This window comes from Mytilus trossulus, chromosome 13, assembly GCF_036588685.1.
Source record: "Mytilus trossulus isolate FHL-02 chromosome 13, PNRI_Mtr1.1.1.hap1, whole genome shotgun sequence".
NCBI lineage: Eukaryota > Metazoa > Mollusca > Bivalvia > Mytilida > Mytilidae > Mytilus > Mytilus trossulus.
The window spans coordinates 43,347,162-43,365,012 of NC_086385.1; the positions used below are offsets into that span (position 1 = coordinate 43,347,162).

At 32.3% G+C, this 17,851-nt stretch overlaps 1 protein-coding gene across 1 annotated transcript in view; it reads right to left on the bottom strand.

The window, feature by feature from the left end:
* Positions 1-7,802: 7,802 nt before the first annotated feature.
* Positions 7,803-17,851, bottom strand: part of LOC134695441 (innexin unc-9-like) — a 53,087-nt gene continuing 43,038 nt past the window's right edge. Inside the window, exon 2 of the mRNA XM_063556693.1 lies at positions 7,803-16,018. Within this exon, the coding sequence (XP_063412763.1) occupies positions 14,809-16,018 (1,210 nt within the window). The 3' untranslated portion in view covers positions 7,803-14,808. The remainder of the gene's footprint in view (positions 16,019-17,851) is intronic.

A 17,851-nucleotide genomic window follows, 5' to 3' on the forward strand; every position in this document is an offset into this window, starting at 1 on the left:
CTTTACATAATTTGTCAAAATATAGATTTTACTAAGCTTTTTTCATAATATAATAAAAAGTGTGGGTTAAGCTTCTGGTCGTAAATTTGCATAGATTGTCCTAAAAAAACACATTTGAGTGCATAAAAAAACCTATGAAATAGAAGTTTGAAATAAAATACGAGAAGATAAGTTTTATAATATGCGTTCAGATAATGAAAATATAAAAGGTGTCATCGAACCTTTTTTCTTGCTACAAGTAAAAAAATTAAAATTTCCCGAGTCAGTCCAGTGTAAATATTTTACCAAAATATTTATCTCCCCTTAAATCACGTAGTTAAAACATTTATTCTAAAAACACAAATATATGATATTTGAATAAATATTTTGGATTATGCAACGAATCACTAATTTTACGATATAAAAATAAATGGTCTAACCAATAAAATGCAAATCTGTATAAAAATTTACAGATTTAGGCATAGAAATAGACCGGATGTGTACTGCGATTTTATTATCCAAGATGTATGTACCATAAATCTAAACGTCTTAAAGGTGTTTTTTTTAAGAGACTACAATATGGGTCAATCCATGCATTTCAATCATTCAATTCACCAGTCACGTCTAAGTCATTACAGCTGAACGGACGTGCTGGGCCAGCTCTCCTTTACCCGCTATCTTCGATGAGGGTTTACAGTTAGATATCAACGACTTACTACTTAAGATGACAGAAACCAATCCATGCCGTACAGATAGACGTAGTAGTTGGCGTACCCGCGTTAACATGCACTCCAAAACCATTGTATCATGGGGAGTGTTATGCCGATTAACGTCCGAGGGCTGTATCCTAGGCTGTTGGGAGATACGACCTTCATTTCACTGCCTCACGGCTTTGGTCCTGATAATGCTTCCTGTCATCTTTTCAACTACGTCCGAGATCATCTACCAGTACTCCATCATCGAGGCTAGCGGGCTGCCAAGCTGACCAAACTGGCCCTGAAAGCAGCCGTTAGTGAAGAAGTAACACCAAATTAGTAAAAAACAAAATCAACTTAACAAAACCAAGATGGCGGCCTCCATTCGGCGTCCTTTGCTACCCGTTCCTGACCCACGGCACAAAATATTGAAATGCCCACCAATCGTTTTCGGGCACCGAGCCGACCGTGCGAGGGCTGAAAAGCCAGTCAAGGTCGTTAAACTCTTCCATATATACAATATGGGGTGACCATACGGTAATTTTAATATATGCCAATATGCATCTCACTTCTTCAAGTTTCGAGATAGCTTAAATGATCTTATTTCACATCCAATTGTTTATGGAAATATTCTTTATAAAGCACAAAGGTGTCAGTATTCACCTCAGAAACTTACAAAACCTTTGAATAGACTTATTAAGAAGGGATATAATTACGATACTGTTGTCAAGATTGCATATTTTGGCGTTAATATTGAGTCACTGATAAGGTCTTTGCGTCGGAACTAAACACATTTATTCTAAAAACAGTTGTTGGCATGACACGGGTTATGTTCTTCTCATATATGTTATGATGGTATGATACTAAACCCCTAACGGGAAGGATTGTGCCTGATGTTCATATGATGAAATCATAATCAGGCTTTCAGTCAGTTTAATTGAAGACTGGAGCTGGCATGTCGGTTAACTGCTTGAATTAATGACAATCACTGAACTACAAACTCATAACTTTGGACAGGCAAATGGATAATATTGTGGGATTAAACATGTTTTATGAGTGCACCTGTCACCTCAATATAGCACTACATGGCTTTATAATATTGTATAAATTCATAACTAGTCGATAAATCATTTTGATTGGTGGAGAGAGTCTGGGTATCAGAAAAGAACCACATGTCATCAACAGGAAAGATTGTTATATATATGTGGCAGTTAGGATTATAATGTCTTATTATTTCCCTTGTTTAAAACTATAAATTTCATATTTCTTTATTTAAAGATTAACTTGAAACTTATTCAGAATATATTTGTTAAATTGCATAGCTTTTGCTATTTGAATTCATTGGTTAAAGATATTTATTTATATTGTAAAGTTTAATATTTGCACCGTCGCAAAACCTTTGATTACCTTTTGTGAGAAAGTTATTTATTTTGAATAACTGGTTTTAGATTATTGTGTTACATCCTCAAGGGCTGTATAGCCAGTCAAGGTCGTTAAAATCATCCATTTGTTGTTAAACTGACTTTCAGTCCAACCAAGGAAAGCCAAACTTTCCAACCATCGATTAGGTTAGTTCATTTGATACAAGCCTCCTTAAGTTGAAGTATTGAATGCTCCATTTCTATTTAGTTTTGGCTTTACATGATAACAGTTGTGCTTTGCTGATTAAATTATGTATATTGTTTTCAGTTTTTGGTTTACATTTACTTGAATATATTATAGCGCATCACATTTGGCATCCATCGTCTCCGTTACATCAGTTTACAAACTAGAATCAGGGGCGGATGCAGGAATTTTCGAAAGGGGGAGGGGGTGCTAACCCAGGGCAAAAGGGGGGGGGTGCAAAACATATGTCCCGATACAAATGCATTGACCGGCAAAAATAAAGGGGGGGGGGTGCGCACCCCCGGAACCCCCCCTCTGGATCCGCCACTGAGAATTAGCTCTGGTCCGCATCCCCGAATCTTAGGCAGAGTTTTTCCTGCTACATATAGTTGAATTTTAAACCACTTAGCCACCGAGGCCCAATTTACACATATTAATATGTTATTGGTAACCTACATGGTTTTTGTCATTGTTAAAGGCTACACGGTAACCTATAATTGCTTACATGAATGATCCACCTTATTTGAAATTTGAAAAATTGTTTCATTGTCATTTATTGCACATCTTCTTTTTGATAAATGATCTAAAAATTAGATAATACATATGCAAAGGATACCGGACCCACTCTAAGACCATTATACCAAACACAATATGTTATGGTACGTAAAGTCTTACTGAATAAAAAAAAAGAGATAAATGGCGGATTTGCATTGCAGGTGATGCATGCATAGCAGGAAATTCCTATATAATATTATACAAAATTATAATCCTGGTACCTTTGATAACTATTCAAACCACTGGGTCGATGTCACTGCTGGTGGAAGTTTCGTCTTCGAGGGTAACACCAGCCCAGTAGTCAACATTTCGGTTTTGACATGAATATCAAAATGTGGTCATTTTTATAAATTTCCTGTTTACAAAACTTTGAATTTTTAAAAAGACTAAGGATTTTCTTATTCCAGGCATAGATTACCTTAGCCGTATTTGGCACAACTTTTTGGGGAATTTTGGATTCTCAATGCTCTTCAACTTTGTACTTTCTACTTATTTCCGAGTCCATGCGTTTATCACAGTTTTAGTATCTAACCTTGATTTGTATTGAAATAATACGATTTGAACATCTGTAAGAATACAGTTGTCTCAGATTCAGTACGTACACCCGTAAACAATTTGTTTGCCTGTTTGACCTTAATATCATGATATCAATACTCAGATAACCTTGTCTTAATTACCACAGAACAATCAGTAATTATAATGGCATATGACTGATTGAATTTAATAAACGTAAATTAGTTACATTATATCTTGATTTAAAATCTCTTTGAAGTGGCATTGATGTAAGTAAAATATGTAAATAAAACATAAATATTACATCAGGCAGACATATTACAGGTCCGGGTGCAAATAACGACGTCTTTGAATGGAGACATGTATGATGTTGCAAAAAAAAATATTTGGTCACTGGCAAAGATTGAAGCTTCTCAAATACGACTTTTATGTATTGAAGTCTTTTGCAAACTTTTAGATCTATCACATTTTAAAGTACATTTATGTTACGGCATTGCATGTTAAAGATAGGTACGTTTTGGTTGTAAAATTTCTTCTGAGTTTCCTTTTATCACAAGCAAACATATTCTGTAACTTACACGAGAACAGCTGAATATAGTAATATAGTTATCAAAGGTACCATGCTTATAACTTGATATACCTGACGCGCGTTTTGTCTTCATAACACTCATCAGTGACGTTCAGATCAAATTGAGAAAAAAAGCAAAACAAATATTAAGGAACTGTTACAGTTGCGTTTATACTCTGTACTGTCTTGTATAACACTGCAGTTCAGTTTGTTACTCTGAGATAATTTTCGATTATTTAGTGCTCTTTTGTTTTGCTATTTTCAGATCTGGTTTTGATGGCCTGATTTATTTGCCGAGACTTTTAATTTATGATTTTTGTCTGTGATTTATTTGTTCATTAATTGGACTTTGTTGTTATTTTTTCTACCTGGTTTCATGTTTTTGTTTGCATGGTGTTTGTGAGCATATGTACTGAGAGTATGTTCTTTGAATTCTACCTCAACAAATCTCTCATACACTGCTACCTAGCGGATTCAGGGAGGCCAGGACCCCCCTTTTTGTTGGAAACATTTGGTTGATTATATAGGGAATCAATGAAGCATAACTGTACTCCTGTTTTTTTAGGCTAGTCAGTTGGGTCCTTACAAAAAGGTCTGGGTCTGCCACTGCGTAGGAGCGCACTATTATAGATTTAACTAATGTCTTGTAATCTTATTGTAATCTCTCTCTCTATATATATACAAATGTTTTAGAACAATTTCTGAAAATATGTATAAGCTATATAAGGGGGAGACGTCCTGATCTCGATTACCTAGAGTGTTATCCTTTTTTGCAAACTCATCAAAATCGTTTCATCTAATTGCCTTCAATATTCTTTGTAATATTGACATGCCATCGATTAACTTGAATTTGTACATAAACATGTGCCCATGTAATGATATTTAAAAAGATTATAATATTAAAAAAAGGTTAATCGGGCAATTTGATAAGTTACATTGACAAAGTATGATAGGCTTCATTCCCTACAGTGAACAAAAAGAGAATTTCAGATTTATAACTAATATATCGAAATCCGAACACTCTATTATGATTTAATTGCTATTCGCGCTTTACAGGGGATATGGGCTCATATTCTCTAATATGAAAATATATTCAGGATAGAGAAATACACAAATTAACAATACAATAGAACATTACGACATGCTAATAGTTATTAAATGAACCAGGCTTATAATTCAATACACTAGACTGTGTTTTCGTCTACATAAGACTCACCAGTGCACTCACGTCAAAATAGTAAAAAAGCCAAAAACAGATGTTGTCTACTTTATCGTCGGATTCTTGTCGCTTTGACACATTCACCATTTCCATTCTCCATTTTATGAACAGCATTGATAACCCAAAATTCCAAAAAGTTGTACCAATAGGGCTAATGTTATATCTGTCTGGGATAAGAAATTCCTTAGTATTTAGAATTATTCATACTTTTGCAAACAGTAAATTAAAAAAATGACTTTATACTAATAGTTGATATACATGTCAACACAGAATAAAAACGAACACCTAAAACCACATAAGGCAGCACAACAACAGCACAGCCGAACCACGCATTGTATGATGTATATACTTAACATTCGCCTAACAGATCAGTGGAAAGGAAACGCTATAATATTTTGTTCATTCTTTGATTTTTTTATGAACTCCAAGAGTATAACAAGCCCGATATCCACTTCTTCCGAGTTAAACACTTGTTTAAGCTTACATTTTCATAAACATTTTGCAAAATCTATGTTGCTGCTGCTTATGGCAAAGTCATATTGCATGTTTTTTTGGAAATGTTTCATTTTTTAAGGCTACGTTTAGTATTATTTTTTTCTTTATAACCGCCTTTTTGGCGTACGAAGCTTTGTCGGCTCTTAGCACTGTTGCGGAAGGTAAATTGTCGAGAAATGACCATCATACAAGAAAAATTCCATAAAACACACACACACAACATGTTAATAAAAAGGACGTTTCTGCAATTGGATTCTAGATATTTTTTCTGTGGTTGTCCCACAATTAGTATTTAGTAATATTTAATCCCAAACCCAATATCTAGTTACAGACCAACACAATGCTTAATTAAATTACTAATATCTTTATCTGTATACACACTATTTCATTAAAAAAGATAGTATGATTCTGACTCTAGATTATATTCAAAATACATGATTTTAATCCCTTTTGTCAGTAAAGACATAGCACAATTATTAACTAACTGGTTAACCAAATCTTGTTTGTTCAAGATATTAATTCAGATCAGTTTAAATTTAGAACGGTCCTTTAAAGGCGTACCCGTGTGAATATGGGTATTGCCGAATTTGGTTTTATTATTATGAACAATCTGCAGACTGAGAAATATTTTTAAACAAAGTTAGATTTCAAATTTTGCATTATACATCGCGACTTCCTTTCGATCACTTGTTGAAAATATACAAAATATGTGTCCACTACACTAAAGTCTTTCTCCATTGGATAACCTATTATAGTTATAAAGATATAAAACGTACGTTTTCTCGTTTGAATTGTTTTACATTGTCTTATCGGGGCCTTTTATAAATGATTATGCGGTAGGGGCTTTGCTCATTGTTGAAGGCCGTACGGTGACCTATAGTTGTTAATGTCAGTGTCATTTTGGTCTTTTGTGGATAGTTGTCTCATTGGCAATCATACCACATCTTCTTTTTTTATATTCGTCTTAAATTAAGAAAACCAATGTTTATAGTCCGTTTCCATATGTATGTCGGCGTTTGTTTTGATGCACTTCAGTGATCTTTAGTGCTTCTGTTGTTCTGTTGATTTCCTTTAATAGTTTGTGTGTTTTCCTCGAATTTAGTTTTTAACCCGGATTTGTTTTCTCTCAATCGAATCATGACTTGTGAACAGCGGTATACTACTGTTGCCTTTTTTGAGACATTCACATGTCTGGTAGCCCTTTTTTACTTATCCTGAGTGCATTTAGAACCAATATCTTATGACATGATGTCCCCTTTGTCTGCGTTGTGTGAAGAATATAGACCATTGTTTCAACTGAATTCCATTATTCTGTTTGAATTCATTTGGTTAATTTTTAACTCATCAAATGATGTATAGTGGCAAGTTGATGAACGGAAATTTTGAACCAATGAGGTTGCTGAAGTCTGTTAAGTTTGTACCATTGATTTCATTTTTAAAACAAGAGTTGCACTCCAGCCACCAATCAGCACAATTGATCTAGAAAGTAGTAAACATGTGAGAAGAGCTTGCAAAACAGCTTCAAACATATTTTCAATCCAGTATTGAATCATGAATTATCATTGATATGGTCATAATAATAGATTAACTACACATAACTTTATGCACTTACTTCTTACTTTATTTAAATTTTTAAACATTTTTTGACTCGAGCGTCACTGATGAGTCTTTTGTAGACAAAACGCGCGTCTGGCGAAAGTATACAATTTTAGTCCTGGTATCTATGACGAGTTTATTTATTAAACTTCGAAATTCAAAATACTTCTCCAAAATAGATTGCGTTTGTTTGTATTTGGCAAAACCGTTCAAATATTTGAAACCTAATGCGCTCTAAACGTCGTAAACTTTATTTGTTCTTTTAAACTTTTTGATTCGATTGTCTATGACGAGTTTTTGTTATTGTCTCATTGAGTACACTTTATGTGTTGTTTTATTCATATCAGAAAAGTATCGTCTGGGTTTCTTTGTTGTTGTTTTGTAATGTGTCTTTTATTGCTTATTTAATTATTTATATTCTGTTGGTTTCTGTTTACTATTGGTTTGTTTTTGTTGTTATTGAAACGTAACCTTTTGTCTTTAATTTGTTGTGGCGTTAGTCTCTTCTGTTGTTATTAATATGATTTGTCCCTTATGTTGTCTTAAATATAAGGCAAATGTAAGAAAAAATACACCGTTACAAAATAAATGAATTGTATTTACATTATGATTGAAAAAATAATGAATAAATATTGATAATTAATATTTACACCATATTGCATAGTCTACATGTGAATGTATATTAAGTCTAAAAATATTTCAACACAATCATAAACTTTTGGCATTGTATCTACAGCTTTGAAACACACTCGATATAGTCATTCCGCAGTAAGTAAAAAACAAATCAAAATTATTTTAGTATATTTGCTAATCTACAAATGATGACAAAGACAAGCAATTTCGAATTTGAAAAAAAGAAAAGAATATAAACAAAAGTGCATCTTTTGAAATTCAAATAAAGGAACTGACTGTTTAGTTAAACATATACAGAGTAACTCATGTAGTATTTCATGTATTACACTAGAACCTTGAAACGGTATATGGAGGACGTCTGGCACATACAATGCATGTATAGTCAATAGAGTAATTTTTCCATTGAAGTGTACACGAATTTGATTACAACATATCTTTTTAAGACTTCTTCTGAAACAAACAGGAGAGTTATACTGACACCTCTGAAAGTAATTTAGAGTAATTTAAAAAAAGGTTATTTTTTTTTATGAAGAAAAGTCCTTACTTTTAGAAGATAGTAGTATACATTTAAATGATATATTTACAATTATGAATCATTTACTGTTTTCTTTGAGATCAGAATTACTTTATGCAAGTAAAAAAAATACACACGTGAAGATTTTCAAACAAATGTGTTACTAATTACAATATGTTCTTCAGGAAGATTGAGGATCAAAATGGGGAGTGGATTATAATATTTTCAAATGTATATTTTTTGTTACCTATATTTATTTTGCCGAAGTTTATGAACACTTGTATTTTTCTCTGCGTTGCTTGAACAAATATAATTAACAATCTATATGCAGTGTGAAACCTTTACAGAATGATAAAATGTTTCCCTTCTAGATGAAACGAAATTTGTTTTAAGATGAAATATATTATCATATCTTATCACTCAAAAGCTTCAAATGATATCTGTAGTATTTAGTTAACAACTCCCACATCAAAACAAAACATACATTACGTATGATAATAAACACAATATTATTTTTTATAGAGCATTTTTTTTAAGACATGTACATGCATGATGTAAATAAAATTAACTTAAGTTGCACACATAAATAAACGAAAGAGGCTATTAATGTTTCTTGAAAAAGATGTTGCATGGACAAGATATCATATTCAATTTGGTAAACACATTGTGTATATCTTTTATTGGCTGTTTTTATCAATTTTAGATTTGATACTGTAATTACACACAAGAACACAAATTCTTTCCATTGTGTTGTGTACATTTTTTTTATAGTTGAATATTGGCTATAGTGTATTTGTCAATTACCAAATTAACACTGTTATTACACACATTAATTCAAATTGTTTCCCTTTGCTTAAAAGACTACCAACTTTTAACTCCGGATTTTCTAATTTTCAAAGATGGTGTTTGGACTGCATAGTAATTAGTCATGTAAGATAACCCCCGAATAAGGAAATGCAAACATATAATTGATGAGTTTTTGGGGGAAGTTGACTGTTTTCTAAAGGTTATGTCGTGAATAGAAAACATAAAATAGTTAATTGACCATCTGAATTGTTCCAATCAAAAGCTCGATTGAACTTTTTTGAGTTGCTATTACTTGACCGTGTACAAAGGAGTCCTACCACAGAGAGGGTACCGGTCTAAAAATATAAACTCCAGATTCAAAAGTCGGTTACATGAACAATTAATTTTGTAGACTTGATCTTAATCGGACAAAGTTAGCTACTGTCCATACAAAACATGATAAGTTGAAAGTTTTTTAACTTTTGATTTTCCTTTTTTGCGCATATTTTACAATAAAAACTTAAGTCTATATACAATGTACAGAAAATACAATAAATCATATATAGAACTATCACAGATTCGGATCAGGTCTTGCTATAATTCGCCATTGCAGAATCTAATTCATTCTGGGTAATACGTGTACACCAAAACGTCGCGATTGGTTGAAAACATCAAAAACAATTTAAATTTAACCAATGTCTCGACGTTATTTTTATTTTGGGGTACGAATAATGAAATTAGCCCTTTATATTCTGAAACGACAATGTTAATATTCAACTATACATATACAGATGGATGCAGTCATAACCTGTATAGAAAGTTAACTTGATGACCAGACATTTTTACTGATCTGACTAAGTCAAAAGCTGCACAAGTTGAATTTTAAAGCAGACTGGTCCTTGGCCTTAAGCATATTAAGGTCTGGTCAGCAATTGAACTTTTTTCTCTCGCGTTGTTTGGTCCAAATATATAGAGTGACATTCTAAGCTGTCAGGTTATGACCGCACCAATCAGTACGGAAGTTTAATTACCCGAAAAGTTACCTTTATGTTATATAAGACAAAGTTATATAAGCTTACAACCGGCATAAAGAAAATGGAAAATAAATTCAATATTATAATTTAATTAGTAAGTCACTTTCAAAAGTGTTTTATTGCAAAGTCTAAAATGACTCTTAATTTTGTCTCGCTTGCGGCTTGGTTATTCTGAAATCATCATATCTACTAAACGGGGCGTTTTAACATATTACTAAATTTTGGTTTACAAAAAAAAACCTGATAAAATATAATTTACATTATTTTTTTAAAGCAAAATTTGTGCATATGATGTCGGCGCAAATGATTGAGAATTATCTGAAATATAATTTAATACTGTGGACTCATTTATTTTTGTGTGTACCAAATTTCTTGGATAAAAGCAAACTTGTATGCTCGTGGTTTTGAATTTCATGGTTTTGTAAACTATATTATTATCGGAATTTCTTACGATGTGTGCATTGGTAAATGTCTATATTATGATTTTTCTTTGTAAGATATATATTGCATGCTCACATGGTACAGAAACCATATCTTTTATTTTGTGTCGCCACAAAAACATATGCCAATCATGATTCGACCATTACATTTTCGGGTACATATAAACCAGTAGCCTCTATTAGATGTATCAATAAAATGAACTAATCACAGAGCAATAATTCAACTGTTATATATATAAAAATCTAACAATAAAATACTGACAAAAAACTAAACAGCTGTATAAATAATATTTGCTAATAAAATAATCAAACAACTATAAACAATACATATAACGCAAAGATCTATAAATAAAGCGGACATAAATATAAACTCTTGGGGAATGATATATAAAAGTTTAACAAAAAACAACAATCAAGATGGAAAAAAATAAACGACACCAGAAAGGAGACAATTGAATTAAATGCCAATTGCACTAATCAAAATGTTTTGTTATGCCCTTCAGTTATAATGCTGTTGAAACGAAGACGGTCAATCTCTATTTTTTTTTTTACATATTATATATTCTCAAACAGTCAATGCATTACATCTGTGCCGAAAACAACCAATCTGTACATTGATTTTACCCTTTTTGAAATTTACAAACAGTTGAAAAATCGTATTGGTTTATTACAATAGTAAAATATAAGAAAATATTCATCTTCATTTTGAGGATTTTTCAGATACACCACCTATGTGATTTTTACTTAATATTCCCGAATAATGGGGATGAAGTCTCAACCACATATAAAACTTATCATTGTAACAAAGGACACCGTACCGATAACAATTAACTCTGGCAAAAAAAAGAAAAGAATTACTATTTTTTCTTATATATTTTTTTGGTAATAATGTTTTACTACAAATATGCATGAATTATTCTGTGAGAGGACAGCAAATTGCTTTCTTGACGGACCTGAAGGATTTCTTATGGACGGAATATTCATATTGATAGGTTGCTGCTCTGACTTTATTATTTCTAGCGAAAATGGATTTCACTTTTGTACATAATTTAATCCAGGATATTGTTGGGCAATTTTTACCATATTTATTTCCAAAATTCACTGGCACCCCCCCCCCCCCCCCCCCCCCCCCATCAAACTAGTGAATGAAAGTCCGTAATTAAGAGTTTGGTGTAACTAGTTAGGATTCTGGAATGTTTAAGACAACAAAAAGTGTTTGGATATAAAAGAGAACAAATAATTTGAAGAAGTAGAAAAAGCGTACCAAAACATCGAAAACGTCAAACAAACGAGTTAATGTTTTTAAAATCCAATTGAATATTAGATAAAATTAACGCTTTAAATAATCATTAAAAATTGAAAACAAAAAAGTATCTCATATTCTGCATATTTCTCTCCATGTTTGTCGATCAAACCCAAATGAAAACATTGTTGTAAAGAATCAGACTAAAAGCATTTTAATGTTTTTATAGCGTTTTATAAGACATTAACCGATATCTATAGCCAAACAAAATTCATTGTAACTTATTGACGACTTAAACAGCGTGAAGAACAATTTATTTTGCAGATTACGCTTTTTTTTCTAGTTCACTTGTTCGATATCTTTATGCATTTGTAGTTTCGTTTGCTTCACGTCAGAACAGAAATGCATTGCATACGTTTGATATTGTGTTACATGTTCGATATTTAAAAAAAGTTCAATACATCCCCTGAAGTAACATGCATTGTCTATCAACTTTTAAAGCTTAAAAATCAAGATGACATAGTTATCTACTATGGAAATATCTACAATAATAAACGGTACAAACTTAAATTATAGATATGTGTAGACTTGACGCAACTTTCAACATATGAAGACTTAGAAATTGAAAAATAAAACCCACCCAATTCCTAAACTTTCTTTACACATGAGACAAGGAGTAAAACTAATTACATATACTGTTGAATATCTCTAGTCAGTTAGAGTTGTGTTCTTTTTTGTTGTTGCCAAGAATGTTTTCTTGATAAATTTCAAAGCACGCAAACGAGTCTTTCTAGATGGTAGATACTATTTAAAGACAATGTGGGGTCTAGTTTAACGCAAACGAGACAGAACCCTAATGACACAAAGCCAAAAATTAGTTGTGAAACATATTTTTCTACAAATTTATGTAATTTAGAAAAACTGATAGCTAACTTATAGTTATTATCAGAATACACTCGTTGTTTCTATGATAGATCTACATTCGGAATTTGATAGATATAAAAAGATGTGGTATGAGTGCCAATGAGATAACTCTCCATCCAAGTCACAAAAGTAAACCATTATAGGTCAAAGTACGGTCTTTAACACGGGGCCTTAGCTCATAACGAACATTAAGCTTTACATTGCCCCAACAATGAGTAGTATGAAACTATCTAAAAGGGTAGAAACAAATGTCTATTCTAACCTGTATACATATTAAAAAGGAAAACCATTGATAAATGCATAATTGTTCTCAGGCATCAATAGTTATAAAGTAGTCACTTAAAAAGAACTTCGATTACACTAAAAGGTTTGGTAGTGAATGATTGATTTCGATGTCTTAGCTATAATGGCATATAATACTCATTTGATATTGAACTGTTTAAAAATAGCAAACATGATATTTACTGTTATGTGTATTATGAAATCATCACATGATGAAACAATGAAAAATATTTTTGGCAATACAGTATAGCACATATATCTGGGGACACACATAAACACTGATAAACACTGATCCATTCAATCATAATCTAGTTCACAACCTTATTTTCTAACTAATTGTATTAAAAACAAAATATATATTTATATATAGAACAAAAATGGAATAAAAATGTACGTAAGTATGTGCACATAACATACATTAATCGTTGTACTTATATTATTATTTAAATGGTTGGTTTTTGGACAAACTTGCATGTTTCTATTCCATTTTAAGACAGATGTCACAATATTCAATTAGCAATTTCTTTACAATTTCATGCGATTGTCTAAATATACTGAGCATGATATTCCGACTTAAGGGACAATCAATAACTACTGAAATTTTGGAGTGGAGCCTTGGTTTATAAAATTGTTTTCACCAACTAAACGTTTACTATATTCAAGTGCCATATACGTAATCAAGCCTTGTTTCACAATAGTATTATATTACCCACCCGCTTCGGCTGTACTCGAGCAGAGGAAATTTTTATGTTGATATATAAATTTGATGCTAATTACTAATCTCTTACTTGAGATGCAATATCATTATAAAATTGAGAAAGGGAATGGAGAATGTGTCAAAGCGACAACAACCCGATCATAGAGCAGACAACAGCCGAAGGCCACCAATGAGTGTTCAATGTAGCGAGAATTTCCGCACCCGTATAGGTGTCCTTCAGCTGGCCCCTAAAAATATGTATACTCGTACACTGACATTGGACGTCATACTAAACTCCGAATTGTACACAAGAAACTAAAATTAAAATTAATACAAGACTAACAAAGGCCAGAGGAACCTGACTTGGAACTGGCGCAAAATTGCGGCGGGGTTAAACATGTTTATGAGATCTCAACCATCCCCCTATACCTCTAGCCAATGTAGAAAAAGTAAATGAATTTGTTTTGGCACACTAGTTAAATCAACTACTCTGTATCATTTTAAATGAAATGGGTAAATGTTTATCATAGAATATAAGTCATGCTGCTTTCTCGCTACTCATGACAATTTTTCAATGATGCATAGTTTAATTGCTGCAACAATGTTTTGGCATTGACCATGCTTATGATTAAAAACCTGGAACTAATATAGTTCCACCGATAATGAACTCCCCCTAATTGCCCATAATTAAAAATAAAAACTGAACTGATTATGAACATAAAATAGTTAAAAAAGAAAGAGATAAACAAATATATGAGCAAACAAAACACAGACAAATCTTTTCCCTCCAAATATTATTTTGCTTCATAGCGGTTGAAATCTGGTCCCATCATTCGAGTGCACCAATCATACCAATTCAACACTCTTATAATCATGAATGTTATTGTACATGCTTCTTGTAAGGCACAATCGTATGAGTCAAGTCACCGGACATACTCTTAAACGGGACGGCATTCTGTTAGTGAGATATTTCTCACCTAGTTATATCATGTGGAATCAATCTTGTTTTCATCTAGTAAATTTGATTAAATCACACTGAATCTGCATTTTCAATGTTACTGTTGTCGTCTGCACTTTGTTTATATCTTTCTAAGAAATCTCGGTACAAATATTTGATGACCTCTGAAGCTATCACGTCATTGGCATTGTTACTTATTTGACGTAATACGAAAATACCATCCTGTTTCAAGAAGTCCTTTACAAAGTCTGCTCTGATTCGTCTATCAGAATCAGTCTTTTTGTGAAGATCGTTGATTTTAAGATATTTTCGTATGTATGAACGCCTATGATGAGGCAAAAGATATCCATACAGATTAGTCAAACAACCGAAACCATTTGCAATGGCAATAAAAACCATCCAAAACCACAGAAATATAAATATTTTTTCGTTGAAAAGATTTACCGGAAGCACACATTGTACAGTCCATCGTTGTAAATTTGTCATCTGACGAATTTCAAAATCACAGAGCGTAACACGCGGAAATCTAGGAGAATAGGTCCAATCTTCTCCTTCATAGAGCGAATTTAGAACTTCAAATCCGTATACACTGTATTTTGATCCCATAAATGAATTCATCAAATACATCATTACAATTGAGTTTACCAAAAATAATATCTTGTATACCATAGCCACTGTTGTTAGATAATTTCCAAAATGACGTCCGCAAAGAAAGAAACAGACGTTTCCTATCTGCGTACGCAGGTTCGGACAAAGACCGGCCCTATGTGGTGAGGCAGATTTCAACCACTGTCCCATGTATTTGGATATATGCTTCAATTTTTTTTCACGCTCCTCCGGTGCAAGGTATTGTGTATCACGTGCCATCCCGTTAATTTTATCTATGCTGATCCCGGAATATGAATTAAGAACTTTATATATTAATCTCGGTACCTTGTAAAACATTGAGCAAACAAGAAGAATAAGTGGAACCCATTGATAATATGTGAGTTCCTGTTCTCTACGTTGGTCGTACTGAGCAGGGATTTGATTCTGCATAGGAATATAATAAGTATTCGAAACCCAGCATACGAAATTTGTATAATCGACTCGATTTTCCGTGAAGTCTGTCGGACACCAACATTCGATAGGATCGCCGACATATTGACTCGTGCTCACTATTACCGTAAATATCACTAATAACATCACAGTATATTTGTGATTTAATCTATCGATGAAATCATCGTCGTATGTACCTCGTATTCCGACAGCTTGACCGGCAGTACCTAACACATGGTCTAACCTAAATAAGAGAAAATGATAAAAGTTAGGAATGTAGATAAAAAAACAAGTGTCTAATTAAGTTTCATATATGCTCAAACTATCGATAAAATACAAAAAAATATAAAATGTATTGAAGAAGCTTGATATTAACCAAAGACAATATATGCCAAAACAATTACTGTAAACCAACAAATTTTTGCGCGCGATTTATTTTCGCGACATTCGCGAGTAGAAAAATAACGAGAATATAAACATGATAAATCGTCGCGAACTTGTAAAATTTACCTTATTGGATAACATCAAGTAAATTTAAATCGCGACATTGAATCGCCGCGAAATTGGCATGACAGGACCTAACGCGAAATATAGTATTCGCAAAAATAAGTTCGTTTACAGTATACAATTTCTACTAGAAGTTACCAGTTGTTTGATACACGCTTCCTTATTTCTTATTTCTATGATCACGGATTTATTATCTTTTGATAGATCTATTTATATACCTGGTTCTTTTAAGTATCGTCGTTCAACATAGTATCAACGCAGTATCGTTCTATATATTTTGAAACGAACAATATTTTTTTTACTCCATTTTTTGTAGGACTTTCATTAATGCGTTCTTTTCGCACGTGTTAATACGAACATTAAATTCTTCTAATAAATGCGATGCTAAGTTGAGATCCACAGAGTTTTAAAATGAAACTCCTGACCAGCGATATGTTTTGGCTTACTTGTACACATTCAACCTCGCTGATTACTAAAACTGAATAGTCATTAAAATTCCTTCTTATAAATGTTTAAGAAATAAAATACTCTTTGTTTTCAACATACGATGAAGCTTTAAATAAATGTTACAATGCTGTTTTATATCATTGAAATATTAAAAAAAAACTTACCTAGATCTGAAAAAAAATTAATGAACAAAATAACATGCCTTGTAACACACAAATGCAATAAAATTTCGATAGTTTAGTCAAAACTGACAAAGCTTTTACGTTTTCGAAAGATTAACTTTTTTTTTTATATATAAACCAACAATTAAAAAAACAAATTTAGCCTTGTCTTTCTTGTTTGATCTATCGAAGTTCACAGATACTCATATACAATGGAAATGAATAAAGAGCACACACCAGGCACACACGATTAAAAAAATGTTAGTTTAAAAAAAAAAAATTAGTGGCTAGAGTCAATCAAATGGTTAGATTGGTGCAAGATATGAAAACAGTTAACAAATAAGGATTTTTTTTTTAGATTATCTTAATGTAAAGCTAGCACATAAATGTTTAAGAAGGAATAATAAAATATCTATTGGAAACGCAATACTGTGGATCCTTTTTTGTCGGGGGTATCAATTATTGTAAATTGAGGAAAACTTACCTCTTGTGGATTTTTGATTTTGAGGTATTTGCTTACAATTGTATAGAAAATTTGTAAAAACGAATCCGAAGTATAGCGTTTTTAAAACCCAAGTCTACACCAATAAGGTAGCACGTATGTTAACTAATTTTAGTTTTACAATACAATATTTGAATCGGATATGACTTTTGTTTATGTTTATGAGAATATCAGATCATCACTTGCTTTGGGTACTGATTTGTATCATCCAGATAAGCGGCAACAGTTGGTCCTCCAAGTGTCATTCCTGTAAACAAACAAGACCAGGGTATACACAAATGTCACTAAATAAGGGTCTGCCTTAGCACTTATTCAATAGAGCCAGTGATAGGTTTAGCTAGCTATAAAAGCAGGTTCAATCCCCTTAAATGTCTGTACCAAGTCAGTTATATGACAGTTGTTATCCATTCGTTTGCTGTGTTTGAGCGTTTGATTTTGCCATTTGATTAGTAACTTTCCG